Genomic DNA, 27976 nt, shown 5'->3' with positions numbered 1-27976 from the left:
CTTTCCCTGTTCCCATCGCCTGCCACGTATACGTTCTGCACAAGAAATAAAACACGGAAGAAAATGAGACCAGCATCACCCCCAGATAAATGTTTTGTGCCGCACAGCATGTCTCTACTGGGCATTTGAAATTGCCCCTGCTCTCCCTGTTTCTAATTAACACTCTTGGACTCCGAATCCCTGTAAGATGTGGGGGCAAGGCCCCGGGTCCCTGCCCTCCCTGTGCCTGTCTCCTCTCCCTCTCTGAGTGGCAGACAGATCCCTCCCTGCTTACATAAGCCCCGACCATGCGGTGTCTCAGTTATCGTTTGTTAGCCCTGGAAAACAGCATTAAAAAAAAAACAAAAAAACAAAACAGCGGCAGACGAGCAGGAGTGAAACGGCCTCAGATGTACTTCACAGGGGACTTCTGGAGATCACGGGAGCTACAGTTGCCGAAAGGAAGTCCCCAAAGAAAACTCGCTAAATTGATCACTTAATTATAACGTTAACCTTTGTTACCAAACACCTGATGGAGACAGAGAGGGAAAAGACACCAGAACAAGAAAAAGAGTGAGAGCCTGAACCTCCACACCGAGTACGAGCCACGGGAGAAAGGCTCACCCACAGGACAGGGTGCTCGGGCTCCCACACGCTGAGTGGCCCGCACAGCTGCCAAAGGGGCTGGCACCCCAGGACCTCCGCTCTGGCCCTCTGGGCTGGGGTCCAGCTGGCCTGAGAGACACAGCAGTCCCCCCTTTCTCTGGATGACAGCCTCGTGTCTCCCTTGGCTCTTCCCGCCAGGGCCAGGGAAGGTGACGAGGGCCAGAAGACACACAGATTCGGGGCGAGGGGGACGTGAAACTGACTGAGACGGCCTGACCCAGATTATGTTGGGAGACGGGATCCAGAGGCTCCAAGACAGAATGGCCCTCCGGCTACCGAGACCCAGTATTTTTGATTTACAGACCCATTAAATCGGAGAGTGGGCTCTTGTGACATCAAACATGACGGATGAGGATTTTAATGGGGACTTTGCTTACCTACATCCTTCATTCGTGGGAATACAAGGAGATCCCCAACTGCTTAAGTCATAAAAGCTCCAGACTCTAGCCCAGCTCAAACCGGACCTGAACAGGATTAGCCAACAACACAACAGTAGTTGGGGGGGGGGGGGCGCGGTGCAAAGGGCCAGAAGGCCGACCGAGAGGAGGGCACATGGCGAAAACAGAATGGCGGGCGCACCGGGAAGAGCAGAAGGCAGAGGGGAGATGGAGAATGACCTGGAGCTGGTGGGGCAGGTGTCAGGCGGGCACTGCTGAAGGACCAGGAGGAGGAACCGGGCTGATGGCAGCTTCCGGCACTCTGGTGGGTCTGGCGGGATGAGAGGGAGTGTCCTGCCCAGCCCCTGGCGGCCTAGCAGCGTGCCCGAGCCCAGAGCACCTGGCTCCGCCCCCTGGCGGATGTCCTCACTCTGGGCAGGGGACCGCCTGCTCGCGCCGCCCACTCCAACCTGCTCTCAATCGTCTTCCCTTAACTGACCTGCCCACGAACCTCAGAAAAACTGCTCCTGGCACACAGTAGGTGCTCCTCGAAGGCTGAGTGAAACATTCCTTGGATGGACAGCAGGCAGAGTATGCTCGCCTGGGGTGTCCTCAGACCGCCTCTGAGCCACCCTGACGGTGCCAGTGCTGTGGACAGACCCTGAGTGCTCTGCTAGCCGTGAAATCTCCCTAACGGGGCCATGTCGTTCTGTTGCTCTGCCTCGGGGATCGCCCCACTGCCCTGGGCACTTGCTCGGCCCACAGGCAGGGCAGCCCCAGAGTGTCACCACTCAAAGAGGGACAGGAATTAGTGGGGCTCGTCTTCCCCAGTCTTCTGTGGAGCAAATCTGAGGCACATTCCGCCTGGCTCCTCAGAGGGTTCCCAGGGGATTAACCTTCAGCAGGCCCCAGTAACCCACCCACCAACACTAACCCTAACATCCTTTGGCTGTTTCTCCCACTCTCCCTGTGGCTGCTGGGGGTCACCTCCCAAATAAACTCCCCACACTTGATCCTTTCCTCGGGTCTTTCTTGCAGGGACATCTGGACCAAAGCCCTTGATGGGAGCTAGTTCATCCATCCAATCTTTGCCCCCGTTCCTGGCAGAAGGGTGGAGAAGAGGGAGGGCAGACCTTAAACTGGAGGAGAGCAAGGGTGTGTGACCTCCAGTACGAAATGCCACCTACCTGTCAAATTTTGCCAGGAGAAAAATCCTGACCAGGATGAAAGGACTCATGTGGACAAGAAATTCCTAGAAAGAAGGGCCCATGTTTCTTACCTGGTCTGCAAAAATGACTGGCGCAGCCCCACCTAGGGACAGTCACCTGCTACTGCTGCAGGCGACAGCGCCGAGAACGGGACCAGAAACGAGCGGCTGAAGGACCACCACACTTGCCCTGGGGCAGACAGCCCGGGACACAGCTCGGCCGGAGCTGCCCTCTGACCGGTTCACACTCCCCCACCCCGCCCCCCATTCCCGGGTGAGAGCAGAGGGAATACAGAGGGTGGAGATGTCCGTAACAGCAAAGTCCCAGGTTCCAGCTCCTTATCTCCGGGAAGAGTATGAAGTTGCTTAATCTGCTAGTGAGTCTCTCACCCCTCTTACCACCACCAGTGAGGAGCAGGCAGCGTCTCGCGTGGGTTAATTAACACACGGGAGATGCTGTTGCTCGGTTAAGTGCTGTGGCCCTTTGGAGGTGAAGTGGTGTGTTCAGAATAACGGGCACTGTGCACTAGAGAAAGGCACACGGCATTCCTCCCATGAGGACAGTCGTGCCAGCTGAGCAGGGCCATCCGTAGCTTTGACACAGAGGCCAGACCCACGCGGACGGACAGTCAGCGGTCCCAAAGCCATTTCCTCAACTCTGATGTGTTTGGTCCCACGACAGGAGTCAGAGCTACCCGCCAAAGTCTGTTCATTTCCTTCATAACAATCACCATTAACACTGTGTTATTTGTCTGTTTGATCATGTGTGTTCTGTCTTCGCCCCTACACTGAGAAGCTCATGAGAGCGAGGGGCCACATCTCATTCACTCTCCAGCTCAGAGGGCCCGGCGCCCAGGTGCTGAGTGACGGCTGGCTGTCAAAAGATTTTAAATAAAGGACCAAATGATCAGTTTCTTCCACTTCCTCTGCTTAAAAAAATTACCTCGGGTCTTCTTCTAGTCCCAGACACCTGCCGGCTGAGGTGTTAATGTCTGGTAGTGAGACCCTCCCTGGCTCTCATGCGTTACCTCTGATCACTGGTAACTTGGCCTAAGAGAAGAGGAGAATGTGAGAACGTGGCGGCACGGTGACGGAGGAGAGACTCCCCCGTGCACAGCACAGAGGGTGTGGGGGGGGGGGGCGTTGGGAAGGACCACATCTCATGTTACTGACAACCCAGTCGACTCTGGGGATGTAGGCAGCCTCCCCTGGTCTGGTCAGCTTCAGCTTAGGGACTCGTCAGCTGGTGGACAGATTAGTTACCAACTTTAGTTTAATATGGGTAAGAGAAATGGGGCCCTTTCAGCAGACTCTGGGGTCCCTCCAGTTCCCCCCAGATGCTCTCAGTAGCTGTTCGTGTCCGGGGTCCCCTGTGGAGCACGGCTCCCCGGCACTCTCCCTCCCTGCCTATCAGAGTTCGTGTCTTCGGCAGGAGAGAGTCATTTCAATGTTTTCGCTACAGGAGGAATATTTCGGGATGCAATGATAATTAAGTGTTGAGAATGTAGTGATGCACTTGACACCAAGGGGAAAATAAAGAACTTTTAATTCTACTACGACTCTCACGGCCTCGGAACTTAACAGGCAGCACTGCCAGGCACCCAGTATATACCCACGCTGTGAAGACTGTGATTATCAGCCGGGGAAATTGGAAGGTATTATTTCAGCCACCTCGGTGTGCACATGTCTGCAAGTACGCAGAAAACATGTCTAATTATAGGGGCTTGACTCTGGGCTATAAGCTCAGAACGAAGTGAGGCTCTAACCATTACGGATTTCCATGTGGCCAAATCAATTACTGTAAGAGTCCATGGACCAGAAAGAGAAATACAGGTTCAAGCAGAAAAATGGTCTCTAATCTCGAAAAGCCTAAGACTGTGGCCGAAGAACAACCATGGAATGAGCATAAAGGATGCATTACAACAGCAAACCCCCCCCCCCAAAAAACAAAAAACAGCCCCTCGAACAGCAACAATTTGATGGCACTGGGTCACATCCATCCTACTGATAATGACAAGCATTCCCTCTGTCCCCCTGGAATACAGACGGTCTCAGCACAGGTCTCAGAGTCACCCCTTGACACCAGCCAAATTATGGGGTTCTAGTAGAGCAACCCGAAGACGGTTAATATCTTCCACTAACATTCAACTTGGGCTTTGTGGGGAGTTACACCTACTGAAAACCATGCTCAGAATCACAGGAAAGTTTCCGACGAACACAGACTTCCCACCTACTGAAAGGCTCTTTCACTGGAGGGTTTTATACTGGGAGCCACTGCGGGGCTGTGACCACTCATACTTGGCTAAGTCCTGGGAAAGCGGAGGTGAACTCACTAAGGTGCCTGCCTGCGTAATCCCATGAAAGGGGGCAAAGAGCTCCACGAATAACTATGAAAGAAGACAAGAGCTCCAATAGAAGGTTATATATAGTGCAAGGAGAACGCAGATGAGGACATTTAAGGAGAATTTGACCTTGAAAGATGAGTCAGAGTTCCCCAGTCAAATAGGCAGGTGTGTAGAGGGTGTACATAAAATTGTTTATTTCTAGGCAAAGGGAACAAAAAAAATGGAGGCGCGCCTATGTGGGAAACCCAGGAACACGGTGTGTGGGGGGCTGCAGGAGAGGGGGTGTGGGCTTGAGGAGGGTCGGGGGCCGGGCTCAGCCCGGAGGGGTCATGCAAGACGAGGACCATCCATTCCGAGTCTTTAACGAGCTAATGATGAGAGAAGCTGGCCGTCGAAGCTGTGCTTGTGGTTATTGTTTGTTTCACAGTCTTTAACTGTTAAAAGTTAACTCTACATCCATTGTTACTACCCACCAAATGCTGGGTTTTTGCTATTTCACTTTTTCTGAGAATTTACTGGTCCATAATACTTAAAACAAAGTGATTTATTTAATAATCATTGGTCTATGTTACTTACACTGTCTGAAAATTTCAACATAAATTTGTGATACTTGTTAATGTTCGTTATCCAGTATTTAATTTTTTAAGTTAGCTGGTGAGGACGTGGAAAGACCAGAACTCTCATATATTACTGGTATATTTGTAAAATGGTACAGCCATTGTGGAAAACAGATGGGCAGTTTCTTATAAATCTAAACATGCACTTAACGCATGACCCAGCAACTGCACTCTTGGGTAATTATCTCAGAGAAGGAAAATTTACGTTCACACAAAAACCTGTGCACAGACGTTCAGAGCAGCCTCATCTGTAACAGCTCAAAACTACAAACGACCCACATGTTCTCGAAGGGCTGCGTGGTCAGACAAACTGTGGTGCACCCACACATGAAACGACAGTCAGAAGTAAACAGGAATTAGCTCTTGTATGTCAGCTCAGGTATGACACCTGCACTGACCTGGAGGGATTTCAAGGAAATTACACTGAGTGGAGAAAGGTCCATTTCAAAAGGTTTCATACCATCTGATTCCATTTCTGTAAGATTCTTAAAACAACACAATTAAAGCAGATCAGCGGTTCCCTGGCATCATGGGGGGTGGACAAAGAACAACAGGTGTGATTTTAAAGAGGGAGCTTGAGGGCTTCTGGGACAGCCCGGTTCTCTATCCTGAGTGTGGTGGTGGCTACACAAGTGCAATACAGTCGCATGGAACCACACTCTCTCTCTCTCACACTCTCTCTCTCTCTCTCTCTCAAGTCTGAGTAAGCTCTGCGGAGTGCACCTATGTCGGTTTCCTAGCTTTCATGTTGCCTTACTGTTATGCAAACTGGTATCATTGATGGAAACCGAGGGAAGGGTGCATGAGGTCCTCCTAAACCTTTTGGGGGCAACCTCTGTAGCTCCATAATTATTTCAAACTTAAAGAAAAAACATTTAAAAACCACGCAGGCCCTCCACAGTGCCCACTCCAAGGGCTCTGAGAGTCATCTTTGTACTGCATCCCCAGGGCTCGCCCAGCGGCCTGGGGTTTCTCACTCCTGTCTGAAACCCTGTCCTTCTGTCCTTGTCCCCCATGACGTGACGCTTTCCTGACATCTTTCTGGCCAGTCTCGATACCCTTAACTCTTCAGTGGTGAGTGTTTCTGGAACTCTCTGTCCCTGGCTGCCTTCTCTTCTTTCGCTGCATGCCTTCCATGGACAACCGTATCTATTTAAACCTTCTTCTCTATCAAGCACTGACAGCGTCACCTCTTTTTCTCCCTCCATTCTTAAAACACGGATACTGGCTGATCCCACCGACCCGTCTGGCCCTCCTGAACCTTACACTGCCTGAAACTGCACACCTCTTCCTCCCGGGACAAGAGCTGTGTTCCTTCGTCTGCTGTTCATCTCAGTGAATGGAACCCACGTTCTCCGAGACATTCACAGCTGAACCTGGGATCTGTGCTCGAATGACATTCCCTCCTCCGTTACAGCCAATCATTTCCTGCGTCCTATTTTACCACCCGAAGCCTTCGCCTCTTTCCCCTTTACATTTCCGCTATCAGCACCTGAGACCCTCATCTGCTGTCCACCTCTAGAGCTTCGTTAATCTTACTATAAATTAATCACTTTTTTTGCCATCTTTCCTGATCCTCCACAGACTCAGTTTAAAATTCAAAACTCAAGTTTTGTCCTTCGAAGTCACTAAGGAATTATGACAATGTATTTTTTTTAAGATTTTGTTTATTTTTAGGCAGAGAGGAAGGGAGGGAGAAAGAGAGGGTGAGAAACATCAATGTGTGGTTGCCTCTCGCACGCCCCCTACTGGGGACCTGGCCCAAACCTAGGCATGTGCCCTGACTGGGAATCAAACTGGCGACCCTTGGGTTCGAAGGCTGGTGCTCAATCCACTGAGCCACACCAGCCAGGGCAGTCAGTGTATTTCTATTTTCACAAATTCAAATATATCAATTGTTTCTCTAAAGGCTTACTGATTTGTATCATGCTTAGAAAGGGTTTCCCCCTTGGATATTTTTAAATTACCACAATCTCTTTGAATACTTTTATAGTTTAATGTAAAAAATGTATGCACTTGTTCCACCTGCAATTTATTTGGGTTTAAATATGAGATATAGGATTCAATTCATTTTTACCTTTGCATGGGACTGTCCAGTTATCAGTATCATTCACTGAATAATTTATGTTCACCAACTTAAAATGACAGATACAGAAAATTCCCATAAACAGGGCAGGGCAAAAGTAGGTTAACAGTTGTTCTTACAGTAAATATGACACTAATTAATAAATAATAATACAAGAATAAACTCTATGTGCTGTGTACTTACAGCTGTAAACCTGCTCTCCACCCCCGTATGTATTTGAGTCCCTCTTGGCCCTCCTATCCCGACACCATACCACACTGTTCCATTTGCTGTAGCTTTAGAATATGTTGCACTACTTGTAGAAAAAGTCCCTGCTCTTTCTAACAGTTTTCCTCACTGCTCTTTCTTAAAAAACATCCTGGCTATTCTCATATACTTACATTTTCATTTAGTAAAGTAAAAGTCTTATTTTTGCTTATTAGTATTAAAGACTACACCAAGGGAAACAGACATTTTTGTAAATTGGAGTATTCCTTTTCAAGGACAGAGTGTGTCTTTTCATTCACCTAAATGAGAAGGCACAACTCTTAGAGTCTGCCCGCACTGGGACTCAAGCTTCACGAGGGCAGAACATTTTGTTTGCTGGAAACGGACACTCGTGACACATAGCCGCAATCAATACCTGTGTTCAGTTTGTTCAACACAGGAACGCATGAGTGACTGCGGTATTTAGGTGGTAGCAAGCCATGATAAATAATTAAGGGACACAAATCAGGTAATTAAATGACCAGTTTGGAAAGACAGCTCTGGTCATGGGGGCAGGCTGCAGTCGAGTAGGGAGGACATTTAAAGAGGCAACCGCTAGTCCTGGATGCAGTTCATGAAACCTTTCAAGGTGGAATCAGCAGGTCTTGCTGAGCAATCTGATGCAGAGAACAAGTGAAAAGAAAGTATGAAGAGTAACTGAGGCTACCCTCTCGGGTCATGAGTGTGACGGAAGATGGCAGAGGGAGAAGATGAAGAGCAGCGGGCGTGTTCAGCGGTGGGGCGGGGGGAGGAGGAGACAACGCACTCAACCGGGACCGCCTGAGTCTGAGACACTCCGGGGACATCCGAGCAAAGACGGACCCTTTGGAGCTTAGTAGCAGATAGGTAATAAAATCCAGATCTCTGCTAGCAAAGCCATCTCCTTAAACATTACTCCATATTATATTATTCTACTAAGTAAATATCAGCTCCTCCTCTAAAAAATCAGATCAGTGAAAGGGGATTTTAAAGTGGAAATATTCTTGAAATAGGTTTAAATAGAGTGTGCGCTGTGCCAGGTCAGCTCAGGGAAGGTCACGGCCATCTACTGGGTTCCTTGGGTACTTCATGGAGAGACAAAAACTGCAGTACAGTACAAACACACCGCCTGAGCATGAATTTAAGGCATCATGTATGTAAGTGAAAATGTGTATGTGAATAGATGTGTGTACAGATGTGTGTGTAGGTATGTGTATATACTGTATACACACGCATACGAGTAAAGGGATCAGAGTGTTAGAGGGCGAGTCTGTATGAAGTCAGTTAGGGTATGGCCGAAGACGTAACAGAACTGTTTCGGCCACTTAAGAACCGGGCGGATGAGAAATTCCCGGAGTGAAAACTCCTTTAACAAAGAATGGAGGCATTTTTATATTTGGCCACTGTCTTCCATCACCAGAATGTCACCTAAAGAAGTCCCAATCTACCTGCTCAAATCTCTCCACAAAAAGGAGGAGTCCATGTAAAATAGCCCCTCGTTCTGAGCATTTATCGCAGTTACTCCTCCTCACTGATTTCTCGGTCCCTTTTCCCTTAACACTGTGACCCTGCCTCTCAGAGGTCACCGTCCAGGTATGACCACTGGCTTCGTCCAGGTATGACCTCACTTCTCCACCCCCAACACACACCTTTAGACAACTGTCCTCAGAACCACCTCTCCTGGTCCAGCCCCTGCCTCCCAAGGGAGATAGGAGGGCACTAGAGCTTAACTGGTGAGAGGAAACAGACCTTACAAACAATAAAGAAAACTAAAGCCTTTTGCCCATCCTCCCCCAAGCAGCTATATTACATTTCCCATTCACAAATCTCAGCCCATAAAGTTATCAACGTAGGACAATTTTAGGAGACTGGCACGGACTATACATTTTCTTAATAGATTACATATCCTAAAACGGGGAGGAATATTCTAGAAAATAGAGATTACATGTGCAGCACAAGGATGTAAGCTCCATGAAGGCAGGGACTGTTTAACTCCAGCATCCAGGACAGTTATCTAGCACACGGTAGATGCTCAGTAAGTATCTGTTGACTTACTATATCCCAAAGAGCACTTCGTGGTGCTGGAACGTGCACGGAAACCACACCTCTGTGGTTTGAGTGGGGGCCAAACAGCAGAGACCCCACTGGAAACACCCAACTCCATACCTAACGGGAAACGGTCTTTGTGTACCAAGAAGCACCGGACATCCGGCCTTGAGACTGATGACTCAGGGCACGAAACTTGTTCACTCTGAGCTTTAGCCTCCTTATCTGTAAAGTAATGATAATGCACTTCCTAGGGCCACTGCGAGACTCAACAAAGGAATACACACGAAAATGCTTTCTCAATGAAGAGCTCGAAAATAGAAAAGGATAACCACGTTCATCTTTTCCTGCTTCCTACAGACTAAGTTGCCTTCCGTTCCCAAGAGGATAACAGCTTTAACTATTCTTTAGAAGTGACTATTCCCTAAATGTTTGCCACATATGACATAACAGGGTTCACAGCCTTAGCATACAAACAGATCTTTTAAGTTGACAGGAGAAAGTGAAATGTGGCAATAGGATCATCGGCACAAGCAATTAAAAAAATCAACAGCCCTTTGAGATAATGTGCACTGTGTGACCCCTACTTGTCTGTAACAGCTGTTTGCTGTGACCAGGGACCGTCACTCCAGAGTAATTCCTGGTGCTCTCTCCTGGTCTCCAACACTGATGACTGTGTCCCTGACTTTGCAGGTCCCAGCCCCTCCCCCGTCCGCCGCAGTGCTGCTCTGCAGGAAGTCACGGGGTACGGAGTCCCCTAGGAGGGGCCTGGTGCTACTGGGTTCCCTTCAAGTCAGCGCTTATTTATCGAGCACCTGGACAAGGCGCTCAGGTGTTAGGAGACATCTTACTACGGGGAAAACCGTCTCCAGCATAAAGCAAAGCCTAACAGGTGATAGGGACATCAGTAACCCCATACAAGGAAGAGGGGGCGTCTGGGAGACAGCACAGCTCTGACCCTCGCTGGCTGCACAGCCTTGGGCAAGACTCCTGCACTCTCGCGGCCTCCACTGCCTCCTTTCGCAAAGGTGGTTAACAACAGCACTGGACCTGTGAGGCTGTTATTACAATGAATTGAAATAATGTATATAAAAGTATTCAGCACAGTACCAGGCAGATGATGAGCTTTCCGTAAATGTTAGTTCTTGCCTTTAGTCGTATTATTAAATTCGATAACAACGGAATGATGTTATTATGAGTAATAGGTTTTACCACGGACAGGTAAGTGCTGTGGGGGCCTGTGGGAGGAAGATTTTAATCCCATCTGCATCATGGGAGGCAGGGTGTGGCTCTGGAAAGAGCTCAGGAAAGAGATGGAAGTTGAAACGGGCTGTGAGGGATGAGGAGGAATTCAACAAGGGCCATGTGTGGGGCATAGGGGTGGGCTCCGGGGCCCACGGCCAGCGTTCCCTGTAGGGTGCCGGGGATGGTCAGGACCAGCACGGTATCTGTAAACATGTGAGCATCCGCTCATTGACTCAGCGGGGGCACGTGGGAGGTCAGGAGAAAGGCTCTTTCCCAGGCCCCAGCACTGGGGTTTGACTGAGGCTCTGGAGAGAAGTAACCCGCTGCTCCTGGCTGATGCTGGCTCAGGACTTACTCTCTCCCAGGACCTCGCCTGCATGATCCAATGCAGTCTCCCCAACACTACCCCCCACCCCGTGTGAACATGAGCACCCTTGTCTGCAAGTGGGTCCCTGAGGCTACAGAAATGAGAAGTGACTTCCCTAATGTCATACCAATCGATGGCAAGTGATAGCAATGGGATTCCAAGCCGGACACACTGCTGGCAGGTCTGTGCTTTCCCGGCAGGTGACGCCCACAGGGCAGGAGAAAAAAGCTGTCTGGACAGGCAGCCAGAGGACGCAGGTTCAAGTCAAGATCTGCCCCCACCAGTCCCTTAACCCTGCACTCGGGTTTCCTCACGGGCAACACGGGGAGCAGGCGTAAATGCCACTGAACAGTCCCTGCAATTTCAAGTAATTTTTATCGCACTCTGAAATTCCAGGTTGACAGCTGGTATCCGAACCAGTGTCATGGGGGAGGTGCAGACTCTCCACAAACTGTGTGACAGCGTTCCATGCGACCCCCATAGTCACACACGCAGCCAGGAAAGTGTCCTCCTCCTCAGGGCAGGAACCGGAAACACACCGGCTGCCACACCGTGTTTAACACGGAATCTCTGCGGGGCTGGAAGGCTCCGCGGGTCTCAGCCGCCTCCAAGGGCCCCTTCATCTCCATCAAGTCTGCTGCACTAGATGCCAGATAACGTCCTTGGCACAGTGGAGGACGGGTTCAAGGGCACAGGTGTTTGGGTCTGGCAGACCTCAGTCCAAATTCTGAACCTGCTGCTAATAGCTTGTGAGCTTAGGCCAATCACCAACGCTCCTTGTCACAGCTACCGTATTTGTAAAAGACTGTCACACTTCGTAGGGTCACTGTGAGGATTAAATGAACCTATGGATGTCATGCGATGGGCAGTGCCTGGTACACAGCAGTGGCAACAGATTAAAACAAAATTTAACCCAAAGCAAACCACTCCTGTGCAGTAGGGGTAGAAGGCGTGTTAGGTTTTCTCAAACTCGGTCCACAACCTCAACTCTTGTGCTCAAAATCTTTGTCCTGTGTTCTTCCCCAGCCACCTAGTGGCTTAGTTCAGAAACCTAGCAGCAGTCCAAGAGCCTTGCATCTTCTTCCCACCCCCACGGTGCTCTCAGACACACCCACTAGTCAGCAGATCCCATCCCACCCACCGACATCTCCTGGAAGTGGCCCACCCTCCACCCCCCTCTGCTGCTGTTCTTCAGGCCTCGCTGCTTCTCTGCTTCTCTCCTCAACCACCACTCCTCGGGTATCTCCGGGCCTCCAGCCTCGCCTCTCTCTATCCTTTCTCCAGAGTGATCGCCTTCCAGAGTAAACCAGTCATCTTCTGAGCTTCAATTGGAGAATCTTCCCCAAGCTCCTGGGGTTCAGGTTCAAAGGCATCAGCTTAGCCCGTATGATGGGCCCTTCTCCTCCCCTCAATGTGCTTCCATCATAAGATTTCCCATTGCTCTCGTGTGCGTTTGTAAGCCTTCCCTGGCCTGGCTGTCCCCACCCCAGCGTGGGGACAGTGCAAATGCTGTCTGAGCCTACCTCCTCCTCTCCGGCGGCCCTGGGGGCAGCGGGTGGAGGAGGTGCGGGTGGAGGTGGTGGGGCAGTGCAGGGTCATTTGTGTCCGCGTGAGGCTTCTGCCCTGTAGCGCCTGACCTACTTCAGTATGTGCTTGTCTTGTGCGGCCCGGGTTTGTTTTCATGGAGACAGGAAGCTCTGCTTCTCCTCAAGCCCAAGTTAATGGTTTTCGTCAAATCCCATTTCCTCCGAGACAAGTAAAAATGCTACACTGCCTCCATCCTGAATACACTGAAGCCAACAAACACACCTCACAGCCTCCTTCCACCTACACCTGTGGGCCTGGGACCGGCGCCACGTCCGCGCGTGGTGTCCAGGGGGCCGTGCTGCCAGCGCCCCTCTCACCTGAATGCTTCCCACTGCTTGCCCGGCACAGGGGCACCTCCTCGAACTGCCCTCTCTCTGCTTCAGGGAAGCCTTGGTATGCAGCAGTCACGTGGCCTGCAGCTCACTGGCAACGTGTCCTCTGGAGATAAAACCTTCAGGGTGTGTCCCTGGCTTTCTAATGCGACTCCCCACCTCGCCCTCCCTCCAAGGAGAAAGCCCACTTCCCCTCCGGAGGCAGGTGGCATCAGACCAAGCAGAAGACAGAGCCCAGGCCCCGCCCGTCCCTGTACACAGATCTAGGTGCTGCTGAAGCCTCCGCAGACACCAGTGTGCACCCCCCACCACGTGTGCGGAGCACCGGAATTCGGAAAAGAAACCTGGACGGCACTATTTCCGTCCCAGCCTGGAAGGCCCCTGTCGTTAACAACCCAGTAAATGTCAGAATGTATTCGCACCAGCTGCTGCCAGCTGCTGTTGTCACTTCCCGGGCTTCTCCAGAAGTGCTAAGGAGGCAAATGTCACTTCAATTCTGTCTCCTCTCCCAACCTGAGGGGGCCATCCCCACCCCCCACCCTCAGGGAGGAGCTGAAGGCCTCGGGACTGGTTCCAACCGAACATGAGAGGCTGCTGCTCAGAGGAGAGCTGCCCAGACCTCGCAGATGGGGAAAACCAAGTATTATCCAGTACAAAACCAGTATTACCAGAGGGTGTAAGAGCTGCTGGCTACTCCAGGCTAGCCCCTGGAGAGAGACTGCTGTCCTGTTTCAAGAGGAGGAGCAGGCTCAGAGTGACCGGTGCAAATGCACCAGGGTAACACGAGGCAGGGTTAGGCTCTCCTCCATGACTGTCATGCCCCCCCCCTCCACGGTGCCCCTCTCCCCAGCTGGGGAAGGGTGCAGAGCATTAAAAGATGCAACTCCAAACCGGAGACAGCCCATGGAGCGGCTATGGTCAGACACAGGAACTGTCCCGCAGGACAGTGCTCTGCCCCATTTCCTGCTCGGTGAACACACGCCTTGAACCCAATTATCTGCAACACCCATGGCACGTTAGCACGGCACCTGCTTTCTCACCCTTCCAACAGTAAGAATCTGACTTGAATTTTCTAACTAAAATGTGGACACGCTAAGGAAATGTGCAACGATCAAGAACACCAGGGGAGATCCCACCGACCAGAGATGACCCCCTCAGGGGAAATACAAGACGAAAGAAGTCCGCGGCCCCTGCTGTAAGCGGTCACTGAGTTTCCGGTACAGGCTCTGTGGGGAGAAGGGCCGAGAGCAGTGTTCGCGCATGAAGGGTGTCCGTACTCGCTCAGTGAGTGAACAAATATGTGAGAAATTCCACAATGTCTCACAACTCTCCCCTCAGGACATACACTAGTAAGGACTCCGTCACAGTGTCTCCTGATTTTCCTTCACAACCACTTCCTAAGGCCCCGCAGGCTCCTGCCCACACGGCCGGACTCCCGTGGTTGCTCCTTAACCCCACGGAGTCTGGTCCCCACCCAGGCCCATCCTTCCCCTCCAGATGCCGACTGACAATCGTATATGCCTCTCCAGTCTGACACCTTGTGAGTGTGTAATTTTCACTTTTAAAGTCAATTTCTATTTTCTCCAAGTAATGCATGTTAAGTTTTAAGTTCAAACATTTTAAAAAGACTTATAATGAAAAAATAGCAGCTCACTGCCTCACCCCCTCTCCCATCTCGGAAGCTCACTCCCCAGAGGCAAGCACTTACAATTCTTTTTACCTGTTTCTTCTGCTATTCATTTCCAGTTTTCAAAATATTACCCTCATACAGCTATTTCTTGATCTTTCCATTTCAGGCACTGCTTCAGGACTGCCTTACTGTGGAACCTAAGATTTCAGTTCCTTGTCCCTCCCCACACTTGCCTTCCCCATCCTCTCAAGACAACGACAGCACACTAAGTGTTATCTCAAAACCCAGAGAGACCATGTAAATGCATGAAGGACTTGTGATGCTTTGGGTCCTTTAGTGGTAATGTTTTTGTGCTTTGTGAAATTAATTGCTTAGATCGGGGGTGCGTGTGTATACAAATACAAACTTTTATATATTCATATATTTTATATACAGGGTCAGGCACAAATAACACCCTTCTATTACAAAATCTTTTATATATATATGATTTTATTTATTTTCAGAGAGAGGGAAAGGGAGGGAGAAAAAGAGGAAGAGAAAGATGGATATGTAAGAGACACCATCAATCGGTTGCTCTTGTATGCCCCCTACTGGAGACCTGGCCCACCACCCAGGCATGTGCCCTGACTGGGAATCGGACCAGCAACCTTTCAGTTCGCAGGCCAGCAATCAATCCACTGAGCCACGCCAGTCAGGGCTTATAAAATCTTTTATTACAAAACCATAAGCATATAATTCTGTAACAATATCACACTTAAGCACACCATATGATATTTTAGGTGAATTGTTCAAATTAAGACTGTAAATTATTGCCCTGGCTGGCGTAGCTCAGTGGATTGAGCGCGGGCTGGGAACCAAAGTGTCCCAGGTTCGATTCCCAGCCAGGGTACATTCCTGGGTTGTGGGCCATAACCCCCAGCAACCACACATTGATATTTCTCTATCTCCCTCCCTTCCCTCCCTAAAAATAAATAAAATCTTAAAAAAAAAAAGACTGTAAATTATTACACCCATATTATTACCCTACCAACCACACTCAAGCAGGCATTATTTCTGCTGGACTCTGTATTTGTTATGTATGTGTATATACACACACACATATGTTTTGATAAAACCATTAAACTCTTGAATACAATACTCACCAGGGAATATGTTAGTTTCATTTTTCTGAAAGGAATCATTTTTTGAGCCCTTTGTTATCCTACTCTAATCTGAACCTGCTTCTCTCTAGGCCTCCGACAGCTTTCGTCCTCGATTTCCCTTCACATCATCCTGGGAGTCTCCTGGCCTCTCTCCTCTATGAAATCCTTTGTTTCAAAGGGTATCATGCTCTTCTCTTTCTTCAGTTACTTCCTCATCTTAGTGACTCACGTTCTCCAGTAACCTCCTCAGAAAGGGTGTCTGAAAATATTGCTATCCCATCCTCACAAAGAATTGCTATTTTGGCTGGGTATAGAATTCTATCCTGGAAAACTTTTTTCTTTCAGAAAGTTTTAGGGACTTCTCTACAGGTTTCTTTCAGCATCGCTTGGAAGCCCAAAGGCATCCTAATTCATAATTCTTTGTAGGTAAAAGCCATCCCCTTCCCAATCACCAGAAACTTTTAGAACATTATCTTTACCCAGATGCTCTGAAATTTCATGATGATCCAATTCGGTGTGGTCTCTTTTTATTGGCTGTGCCAAATGCTCAGTGGACATTTTCATGATACATTTCTTCCCTTTTATCTCCACACCCACCTCCCATCTTCCTGCCACACAACAGAATACAGTCAATGTCCACTTTTTATTTGAATGCATTTTTACCAACTGTATTGTGCATATGTATTTTTATTCACGTAAATGATATATCACACTGTTTCCTTCTTTTTACAAAACTCTGTTTTTAAGGTACTCTATGTTGCCATGTGCACGTGGTGTTTGTTGCTCCTAAGTGCTGCACAGCACATTATGGGACGCATCCAACCGTCTTCCCGTCTCCTCCCCCGAGTCACGGACACTCAGGTTTTCTCCCCAGCTCCCCACCACCACATACAGTGCCGCAAAGAGGATCCTCACACATGTTCTAGCTGACCTTTTAATCTGGCAATGTGAGTTTACTGGTGCTGGAACATTTTTGGTATTTTTCTTTCTTAATTCCTTTTGTATTTTATGTAATCCTTAATACTTGTACATTTAACCTATCCTCTGATTTTCTTTTTTTGTTCGACTTTTTAAATGATTTCGCCAATTTTATATTCCAATCATTTACTATCTTCTAATTATATATTTTTATTCATTCCTTTTACATTAACATAAATTTTACATTAATTATTTGACATTAATGTAAACTTTACATTATTTTATATTAATGTCCCAAACTTTCCTTAACTGCTAAAATTTTCTCTTCACAGCAATCTGTTACCTTGTAGATAAAATTTTTTCTCACCTATGTCTGCCGATATCAATTATACTTTTTAAAAGTTATCTTCTGCTCCCTGCATTGTTCATATTCCCTCAAGTTCCTTTTTCAATTTATGATTTTTTTGTGTTTTGTGTTAGACATTTTCTTCAGGTGATAATGATCTCTAGCTGTGTGTTCACAGTGAAGAGCAAAGCACAAAAAGCTTATGGCAAATTCGGTCTGTATGGCTGGGGGCTTGAGAACAGCGAGTACAGGCATTACAAGGTGCCCCCACCCCTGCCCCCAAAAATGCATGTCCACGCCCTAATTCCTAGAACCTGTAACTGTTATCGTATTACAGCCTGTGCAGATAAAATTAAGAATCTTGAAATGAGGAAATCATCCTGGATTATCCAAGTAACTTTAAATGCAATGACAAGTGTCCTCAGAAGAGAGGAGTAGACAGAAGAGAAGGAGGCAATGTGACCACAGAGGCAGAGACGGGAGCGACACAGCCACAAGCCAAGGGATGCCTGCAGCCACCGGAGGCTGGCAGAGGGAGGACATAAATGCTCCCCGAGAGTCCGTGGAGGCAGATGGCCCTGCCCTGCTGGAGTCTGGACCTCTGGCCTCCAGAACCGTGAGAGAGGCAATTTCTCTCACATCTTTAAGCCTCCCAGTCTGTGGTGGCCACAGGACACTAAAATTGTGAGCGTCACTGAAGGTGATGGGAGGGAACCCTTTCTCTGGTCATCTTCAATGATCAGTAACTCGGGTCTTTGCTCTTAACACTTAACGGCTTCCCCACAGAGCAAATGAACCCCCCACCAATGCTCTGAGCTCCTTCCAGATGGCCAGTTCTGCGAGTCACGCAGTTGAGCTGGGCTGGGAGTAATGCAACTCAGTTTGTGGACTTTCGTTTAAGCCTCCCATCCTCTCCACAGTGCGTCGACCCCACCCTGAGGGGTCCCTGCTGTTACCACTCCCAGCTTCTCCAGTTCAGCCTCTATGGGAGTGAGACTTCCAACTTTGGGGTAAAGGTTGGGGCTGCAAATCTCTGCCAGCATTGTTTGTGTGTGTGGGAGGGACTGCTAAGTGCTCCTTCCAAGGACTTTTGACCACTCTCATTATTATCAGTGCCACCCAGACTCCAGCTCTCAGACCCACCTGCTGCCTCTGCTTCCCGGGCCTTCCCAGGGCCCTGCAGGGCTGGAGGGCGGCCATTCTGCTTTGTTTCATTGGCACGCCCCACCCAGGGCAACGAAACCTCTGCCTTCCCACCTCTAGGTCAGTTGCCCTTTACTATCTATCTGCAAAAATGTTGTTGACATCTCTCATCTGTTGTCAATTCTTTTCCTGTGCTTTTTGTCGCTGTGCCCATCTTCCTTCCTGTGTCAGTAGTTACGAGAGATGACGGTGTTGGTTTAATCTGCCATGTTTCAAGAGAACCACCACCTGATAAATTTTCACTTGAAGAACTTACGCCACTCAGACGAGAAAGTTCAATTTTGCTTGGAAAAATGTAAGGCCCTCTAAACTCTACTATCCGCTTTAGCCCTCCTGTTCTATACCTTTCATTTCCCAAAGTGACACTGCCACTCCTATTAACTTCAGTTTCACTGAAATCTCTTCACTCTCCATGACAAGTCCCCTTTCTTCACCTTTGGTTATGGCATGGTGCTCTCCCCTTCCGGGAATGTGTATATCCACATTTTTTATTTTATCTTGTTACATATACATAACCACAGAACCAGCCCAAGCTGGTCCTATCCTGTTGCTAACAACACCCAGAACCAAAGCTTACACCTTGGATACACCATTCATGAGAAACACCTGTGAGCCCTCAACTGCTCCCTACGCACGGCCAAGGAACCGCAGGGCCAGGGCACGCCTGGAACCTGGAGCCAGAGCCCTTTCAGAGGAGAAGGGTCTGCTGTCCAGGGAGATCCAGTGCTGAAATCCCTTAAATCTTGCCCCCAAACCACTGTTTGGGAAGACAAATTTGAGCCTTGCCTCCTGTCTCCTTCCTGGTCAACATTGCAATAAAAGCTTTTTTCTTTTCTCAAAAGCTGGTGCCGTAGTATCGGCTTCTATGCACATAAGACAGTGAGCCCTGGCTCCATAATACATATTTTATGTTCCAAACAAAATCCCAATACTTCATGAAACCATCTCCGGTAACTTTGGACAACACAGATTTGTCCCTTCCCCCAAACAAATTGACTATATCTTACGAGAGTCAGGAAAAGAACTTCCACTCCCTGTTTCAAGTATCTGTGTTGCCTTGAAAGGTAAGGTGCTTCGAGGCAGGGACTGGGCCTTATACTTCACGTGCTTCCTACAACGCTTCCCATGGCATCAATGGGGGGTACTTGCTGATGGACGTACCCCAGTCCAAGCCGCACACACGGGATCTGATGACCAATACACGATAAAGTGAGAGTCATCTGAGGGTAGAGCCTGTATCTTATTCAACTTACACCCCTAACAACCAGCACAGAGTCTGGCACAGAAAGCCTGTGACTGCTGAGTGAATGGACGGATAAATGAACTCTCACTAGACGCTGTGTCCAACGTTGTACCTGGTCGAAAGATTTTTTTGTTTTACTTCCTAAAAATAATACAGATGATTGGAAAACAGATCACCAATGCACTCCCAACATCAGGGACCTCAGCTGGCACACAGGGTTGCTCAGTGAATAAAGCTTCAATGAAGGAGTCTGCCGTGAGCTAGGAGCGTTAGAAAGGGGTCAGGAGGAACACGTGGCTTACCCGGAAAGCACTCCCAGGACTAGGTTGAGAACGAAGAAGGATCCAATGATGATGAGGGGGATGAAGTACAGCCAATTCCAGGTGGCTCCTAAGGCATCATTGGTCTGAAAGAAAGAAAAACGGGTCCTTAATAATTCATCAGAACCATGTGCCAGCAGAGGGCCCCCATTCTTGCAGCGTCCCACACGGGATAATGTAACGAGCCAGTACAATGCAGTTCAGCACTGCCTAGTCTCACCCCCAATCTGGTGTTACTGTGGGTTAACTCATTCTCCCATATGCGTGGTGAAGGACATTGCATCAGCCTCATGTAACACCCTGAGCTGCAATAGTCTAACACCCTCACTTAACAGATGAGAGAACAGAACCCAGAAAGGTCAACTACTTTTCCAAGATCAGGCAAAGAATCACTGGTTTTATAGTGTTTGAGGATGTGGGTTCCAAGTCTTTGCATTCTCAACTGGACAAATTCTCGGAAAGACAGGGGCAGTCTGGGACCCTCACTCTATTCCATAGATGCTGGCCAAGGCCTTCCCAGAGTTCCCTGAGAGACATGAGGGTCCCCCACATCCTGCTCAGCCCTTGACCTGGCCTCAGGCTTTCTCCCCCCGCCACCCCCACGGTCTTAGTACAGAGGACGCTCAGGCCTGGCCCCAGTGAGGCTCTGGACAGAACAAGGAATGCAGCTAGATCTGCAGAATGACCCCTTACTCTCTTTCTAATGCTAGTGCACAGTGACCTGAAAAATGCACGGACACCCATATTCTAGATTCTTCTACCACAAGTTAGACGCAAGGCCCTGGAGTGGTGGGGCAGAGGGGCCATTACTCCACATGCCTCAGCCATCACAAGCACCCCTGGGCAGGGTGTCTTACTGGGACCTTGAAACAGAGTTTGGGAGCATTTTGAAAAGCCTTTACATGTGAGCCTCTCAACTAAGCTCCGCCTTGACACCTGCCCTCCCCGCCCAAGATATGAACCCCAAGTCTTTCAAAAGAGTCTCCTTGAATCGCATTTTACATACTCAGGGCTTTGAAATCTCCCTCTTCAGAAAAAAACAAACACAAAAAACCTTTTAATACCTGATTGAATTCCAGGATATTCAATTTCTGGAAATATATTTAACCCTCAATTTACTGGAGAAAAGGCATCCAATTCAAATGCCTTGTCCCAAATTCACAGGCTAAATTAATGCAATGAAGCGATGAACTCAGCATTTCCATGTGCCCCGACGGACCTCCCACTCAACTCTGCAAACATACTTGGCTCATGGAACTCGTGCGTCCTGGGGACTTCTCTGTCATCTTACCTGGTTCTTATCCCAGGTTACCTCATCTCCTCTCTGCCTCCCATTCACAGATGTCTGTCCACAGACCACTGCCCTGCACCGGTTCTGACCACGGCCACCACCACACAGTATATTAGCCATTGCAAAGAGCTTTCTGGGCAACCTCTTTCACCAAGCTGGTGACTCCTGTCTTGCCCCTACACTGTTCAGAGAGCTACGATTGCTAATGAAGCAAAATTAAAGTTAAAAACAAACACATTCTGAATTGAACGGGACAAAGGCAGGGACTTGCTGGTGTCAGTGCACCGATCTGACTCTTCGGGCTGACCAGGTGTGCTCAGTCGAAGGAGAGCAGGGAAGACGTGGGCTGGACCGCAGCACAGGGAAAACTGCCCCAGTTCAAGCATGAAGACCTAGCTGCCAAGGGACTCGGGGCTTCTAGTGGACACAGGACACTGTCTCCCTCTGACACAGTGGAGACATGGGCCTTCCTAGGAGCTGAAGGATGGACTGAATGGTAATAGTACACCTAGCTCTGCCTTTATTCATGAGTAAGAATGCAACGTTTTATACAGAACTAGTTAGCTCGGACGGCTGCCCAGTGCTGCTCTGACAGACAAGTTTCACTCCCTCTCCGGCTCAGCCAGTCCCCCTCCACCCCGCCCAGCGTCCTTTGTCACCAAGGACTGAGTCTGCAGCCAGCACCCAGGTCAGGGCTCGGGTGCCTACGAACAGTAGTTGGGGCCATCACGATGGTGAACTTGTGACCATGAAGGTGTCTTTGGGCCCGGAGTGACCGAGCTGCAGGTGGAAGAGAGCGAAGCCGTTCCCGTCGGGTGACTCTTTGCCAGACTCGCCCTGGAGGGTGTTCACGTGGAGGACGGGCTTCTGCTACCAGAGAAACCTGGGAAACACAGCAACTCAGACTGAAGATTTTCCCTTCAGTCCGCGAGAAGACCCACAACAAAGGAACGTCCACCGTGCTTAGTCCCTCATTTTACACACTTCCTTAATCACGAAACCCCCTTTCTCGAAGAAAATCCCTGGGCACATCGGGAAACAGAGCCTGTGAAAGCAGGGATACACGGACTCACTCTCTCCTCCCTGCACCGGAGTCTGGAACCTGCTCTCCAAGTCTTCCATGAAATACTGATAATGAACAGCCGCTCTCTACTCAGTATTTGGGGAGAATGTTTCTGGTTTGCTGCAAGCCCCTCGACTGCCTCCCTGTTCCTGCACCTGGCACCTAACAGAGTGTGGCACGATGGCTGCTCAAGTAACTGATAAACAACCACAACTGGAATAACATGATTCTGGCGTCTGAAATACACACAAATACATCATTCTGATATTCCCCTCTCCATCCTGGAGCTCTGTCTGAACTGAGAGAGAGAGAGAGAGAGACAGAGAGAGAGAGAGAGAGAGAGACAGAGAGAGGGAAAGGAAAGGAAAGGAAAGGAAAGGAAAGGAAAGGAAAGGAAAGGAAAGGAAAGGAAAGGAAAGGAAAGGAAAGGAAAGGAAAGGAAAGGAAAGGAAAGGAAAGGAAAGGAAAGGAAAGGAAAGGAAAGGAAAGGAAAGGAAAGGAAAGGAAAGGAAAGGAAAGGAAAGGAAAGGAAAGGAAAGGAAAGGAAAGGAAAGGAAAGGAAAGGAAAGGAAAGGAAAGGAAAGGAAAGGAAAGGAAAGGAAAGGAAAGGAAAGGAAAGGAAAGGAAAGGAAAGGAAAGGAAAGGAGAGGAAGAAGGAAGAGAAAAAGTCAACACCTGATGGCACTGGGGTCTGTTGGATGAACAAAAGGGAAGGAAGGGAAGAGAGGGAGGGAGAGGATCTGGGAGGAGCCCGGCACCAGCAGCGGCACTGCCCTGGGGGGGCGGGTGTTAAAGATGATTGATAGCTTAAAAGGTTCTTCTGGAGAAAGCAGCCTGACAGCCCAGAGATCACTCACAAATGTTTTTAATGCACTTGCCACCCCCTCTCCACACCTTTCTCCTCTACCTTCCACCCTTCCTCCTGGACTGGCCTCACCCTCACGTCACCTGCCTGTCCCTGGAGCCAGGACATGTCCAGTCCGGCGGGACAAGGCCACACCCCCGCAGGAGGGGGCAGGCAGAGGATTTCACACTTCCCTCCCCGCAAACAGCGAAGTTCTTTCTGATGCTAATTAGAGCTTCAATCTCCTCCTGATTCATCACTATTAAAACTTTAAAACTGCCCTGTGTAGGAGAGACGACTACTAAAGTGTCTTCTGAGATTAGAAGAAAAGAGTGTGTAACCAACAACTCCCAGGGCAGCAAGCGCCCTGGTGCCGCGGGAGGCGGGAGTGGGGACGTGGAGCAGAAAGTTGTCGGTTCAACAGGAGTTGTGACTGTTCCCTCCTGGGGCACCTGTGTCTGTCACAGCGGGTGGGAGGGAGCCGGGCTGCCTGTGTGAGACGGAGGATTTCTCCCTCTCCTTCCTTCCTTCTCCGCTGTACCCCCTGCCGCCACCCTCTGCTCCCGTGGCTCTGACAAGAGGCTTGTGTGTGGGATCATCACACTTGATTCTCCCTAGTGACTCCTCCTTGGGAAAGGGGACAGCTGTGCTAAGGTCTCTGAGCAAGATCCTGGGGAGAGAGACTCACAGCTTTCTAAACAGGTGCCGCGGGGCTCCGGCCCCAGGAGAGTCTGGCAGTGAGACTTCCCCCACCCAGATCTCCACGGCGGAGCATCACGGTATCACCAGCACCCTCCCCCCGCACACAGAGTCAAAGCTACAACACAGAGTGCCGGCTCTTCCTTTCTACCATTCACGGGACACCTGCTGTGCGTCAAGCACGACAGAAGCCTGTTGTTCTCCAGGGTGATGCCCTCTCAGTCCGAGACGCTGATGCCCCTCCCACCTGACCCCGCCAAGCCCCTAGACTGGCAGGCTGGCTGCTCCCCAGCCTTCTCACCTGCTCCTTCCCCAAGTGACACACACATGCGCGTGGCGGGGGCGATGACAGACGGAGAAAGCGGTCGGGGGTGGCAGCCCACCCGCACAGGCATGCTCAACAGGTCCCAGTGCTGACACAGCGGGGACGTGCTCCTTTGGGAGCCCGCCTGACCGGGGGTGGTGAGCACACCCACTCCCTGCGTAAACAGGCACACATGGCAATTATCACATTAATCTGGGGGGGCTGGGGAAGCTGGTGGAAGGTGGGGGTGGGGGAGGAGCAGGGTTGAAGAGAAAGGTAGGGACTGAGGCAGCAAGAGGAAGGGGTCACACGGTCGCTCAGGACGAGGCTGCATGGGCGAGGGAGGCTGCATGGGTGGGGGAGGCTCCGCCCTTGGAAACCGGCCTCCGTGAAGGTGCCACAGGGCTCCATGGGGATCACGTGAATGTGTCCTTCAAGCAGCTCCAGCTGGTCAGGAGACTGAGTCAGGACTGGAATTAGGATACTGATTCCAGGGTCCTTTTTAAAACCAGGAAGGGTTTCTGGGGTACGCTTGCTCCCCACACTGAAGGCACCCCCTGCTGGACAGACCTGGGCTGGCTGACAACCGGGTTTCTCAGTCAGGGCGCCCAGGGCACCTCGGGCTGGAGAACTTCATGGGGGGGGGGGCTGTCCTGTGGGGTACATTAGCAGGAACCCTGGCCTCCACCCACCAGATGCCAGTAGCACCCCAACCCCAGCTGTGACAACCCAAAGCATGTCCAGAATCCCCAGTGTCCAGGGGTGGGGCGTGGGGAGGTGCAGTGGGCAAAAACAGCTTCCAGCTGAGGACCACTGGCCTCCTGGGTCTGCCTCAAAGACAGGTCTTTGGAATCACTGAGCGAGCTCAGGGGCAAGGACGGCCGGAACAGCCACCCTGGGCTGCCCAAAGGCCAGGCCACTCCTCTCAAGTAAGCACCTGCGCAAGGCCTCTGCCGACCACCCGGAGAGAGAGCTCAGAGAAGGCAAGGGTGGGAGGGAAAGGCACAGAGGTCGAAGAGCCAACTGCCTACCACCTGCCGTCAGGGCGACAACACACCTGGGCACCGGCGCTCAGGCAGCTCCCGTGCTTCCCTGGGGCCCCAGGTCCTTCCAGCACCAGTGTGCAGCCCCTTCCCCACCCCAAGGATCAGAGTCCACGTCTCAGAGCTGGATGCCGCGCTGCGCTCAGCGAATTTGCGGGCCACACGTTGTGTGGCAGACGCTCTTCTGGGCATTGGAGATAAATGACGAGCGAAAGTGCGTCAGGCCACGGCCCGTGGAAGACAGTGCAGCGGACGGGCCCACACGAAGTTGATGAGCACACGAGCATTTGTATCGTGTGGTGAGTGCGCTGAGGTGCAGGTGCGTCTGGTCACACACAGGTGGTCGGGCGAGGACCTGCCGAAGATTTTGGAGAGAAGAATCACACGAGACTCTAAGGGACTACCTTGCCCGAGACAGCAGAGGCCAGGAAGGGAGAGAGAAGGTTCGCGTGGAGGTGAAAGAGCGAGGAGGAAAACGCCAGGAGGTGGGGACACAGAGGAAGGAAAAGGAGCGGGGGAGGCCCTCTGGGAGGCAGCCCTGCCACTGCGCTCGAGCTGCGCCCCCACCCCGTGTGGATGTTCTTCGGAACCATATGCCCGCGGCTGCCCTCCCACCCTGCCTGGGTGCCATCTGCCCCCCACAAACGGAACGTTATCCTGAGTTAGGTCGGCCTGATTGGGAACTCGCACCCGGACGTCTCCCTGCGTACATGTGCCCGGCCATCGGTTCCCTCTTTGCTCAGGTCTCGCATTCAGAGTCGCCCTTTCCCTGCCCTCTCCTGCCCTCCTCCCTGCCCGGCTCTCACCAGCCTGGACGTGATGGGTTCTGAGCTGCGCCCACTGAGGTCCCCTTCACCTGCAGGTGCACCCATTCCCCACACAGGTCAGCTGCGAAGGGCTCACGCCTGCCCATTAGCAGCAGCTGGTCACTGCCTCACCTGTGAGTGTACGCCAGCCTACAGGGAGGGAGGGTGACCCAGCCCCTTTGCCACTGGGAGGGGCAACCTCTGTGGTCCAATCCACACTCTGGAGCTAGCAGTGTGAGCAGGCCAAGGCCACCCACGGCTTTTGAAATTAAACTTTGTCTAGTGTTTTCTCGGACCTATCCTCACACGTCTCTCCTGAGAACAGTCCCCTGGGAACAGTAAGGCACAATGTCCCCTTTCTCATGAGGGTTTTGACCAACCTTTGAAGCAGCCAGCACCTGGCTCCCAAGTCACACAGCTGGATGGCGTTTCCAAGGGCGGAGCCACTGAACTCCTCTGACCACGCCCACACTTTAGGAAGGGGCCACAGCAGCATACCTCATGACACTGGACAAATAAGGTCTATGAAGTGCCTGACCTGGCTTCCAGCATATCAGGAAGTCTAGCCACGACCTTGGAAAATTATGAGAACACACTACAGAACCCATCACTTGGTAGGACAGGAGGAAACTGAGGCCCAAGCAAGAAAAGTGACCTGGAATGACCTGGGGCCACAACCTACAACCACAAAGGGTCGGCTTCTGGAGAACCATTAGTCCCAGGTCTCTCAAAAACAACCCTCCCATACTCTTACCAGCCTCTTAGGGAGAACAAAGACACACAGGAAAGCCGACACCCGGATCTGGCAGCCAGGAAGTGAGCGCTGTCTTCCTGGCTCCCCAGCACGAACACAGGCAAGGGAGTCATGGAAAAAGAGTAGGACCCGAGAGTGAAACACAACCACACGCTGCCGCCCCCCACCGCAAGGAGCCGAGCCTGCCGGTCCTGGGGGCAGAGCATCTCTTCATGTCTCAGGCCCCTGAGCACACCCAACGCACAAGCTAAGTCTCCCCACACAACGGGCTCCGCCACAGGCCTGTCACACGTAACCACGGCTCCCGCACCTTCTGGTTATTCCAAGCCCCCTTTCTCCTGCGTGGCTGGACGGTCAGTGACTGTCCCTGAGGATGCATCAGTGCCTCCGTCCAAATGCAAAAGCGCCTCCAGGAGTAACTTCCTATTCGACATTTCACCACCTGGTCTTTCTTTCCAGTGGGAAAGCAGCGCAGCACCCGCCTGGCGGAGAGGGGCACTCCCACCCTGGACCGCAGGCAGCGGTCTGACGCCCACGAGGCCGGGTCGGCGGCTCCGGGCCAGCAGCTCAGCTCAGCAGCTCGGCTCAGCATCTGGAGTCTGGACGTGGGCGGTGGCCGCCACCGGTGCTGGGTATAGGTGTCAGTGAAGACCCGTCCACACCCCCAGCAAGATGACTCGAGGGCACATCGAACTGAGGGGGAGGTCAGCATGCGCAGCCCCATCGTACCAGGAATGCTGCCATGACCACGTCCACACAAGCCAGCACCTCAAAACCCTTATGACCCAAAACCTCTCTGGGTAAGTCCTCGTCATTCCAGTAGCACCGTTACCTAACGTCTGTCCTGTCACCTCCCTTCCTGAGCCCTGGCGCAGACACCAGCGTGGGGTCAGGAGGGCCGGCGAAGGTCTGGTTGGAGTGGGTTTGGGTCACAGGCGCTCTGTTCTCTGGTCGGGGGGCGTGTGTGTGTGTGTGTGTGTGTGTGTGTGTGTGTGTGTGAATTTCAGTAATAAAAGGTTTTAAATTTTCCCGAATAAAATCAAATAGTTTGTTTATACAGTTCAGGGTCTTGTGTGAATTTAAGAGAAAATCCCTTTTTAAACAAAATGGTGAAACATGTTAACAGTGATGATAACGGAGGAGTAGAATGAGTGATTTAAAAATACTTTTTTATGCTTTTCTGTAACTTTGCAACTTTCCGGCAGTAACTGTTTTGTTTGTTTTTGTGGCCAAACAGAAAAGGAAAAAAGATAAAAAATCCAAGACCAGGTCCTCCTTGCTCTTCAACGCC

At 50.7% G+C, this 27976-nt stretch overlaps 1 protein-coding gene across 1 annotated transcript in view; it reads right to left on the bottom strand.

The window, feature by feature from the left end:
* Positions 1–27976, bottom strand: part of CACNA1E (calcium voltage-gated channel subunit alpha1 E) — a 365845-nt gene that overhangs the window by 110686 nt on the left and 227183 nt on the right. Inside the window, exon 10 of the mRNA XM_045838379.1 lies at positions 19864–19967. Within this exon, the coding sequence (XP_045694335.1) occupies positions 19864–19967 (104 nt within the window). The remainder of the gene's footprint in view (positions 1–19863; positions 19968–27976) is intronic.

Source organism: Phyllostomus hastatus, unplaced genomic scaffold (assembly GCF_019186645.2).
Source record: "Phyllostomus hastatus isolate PE091 unplaced genomic scaffold, TTU_PhHast_1.1 phas_contig_283, whole genome shotgun sequence".
Classification (NCBI taxonomy): domain Eukaryota; kingdom Metazoa; phylum Chordata; class Mammalia; order Chiroptera; family Phyllostomidae; genus Phyllostomus; species Phyllostomus hastatus.
This window is presented reverse-complemented; position numbering and strand designations above follow the sequence as displayed.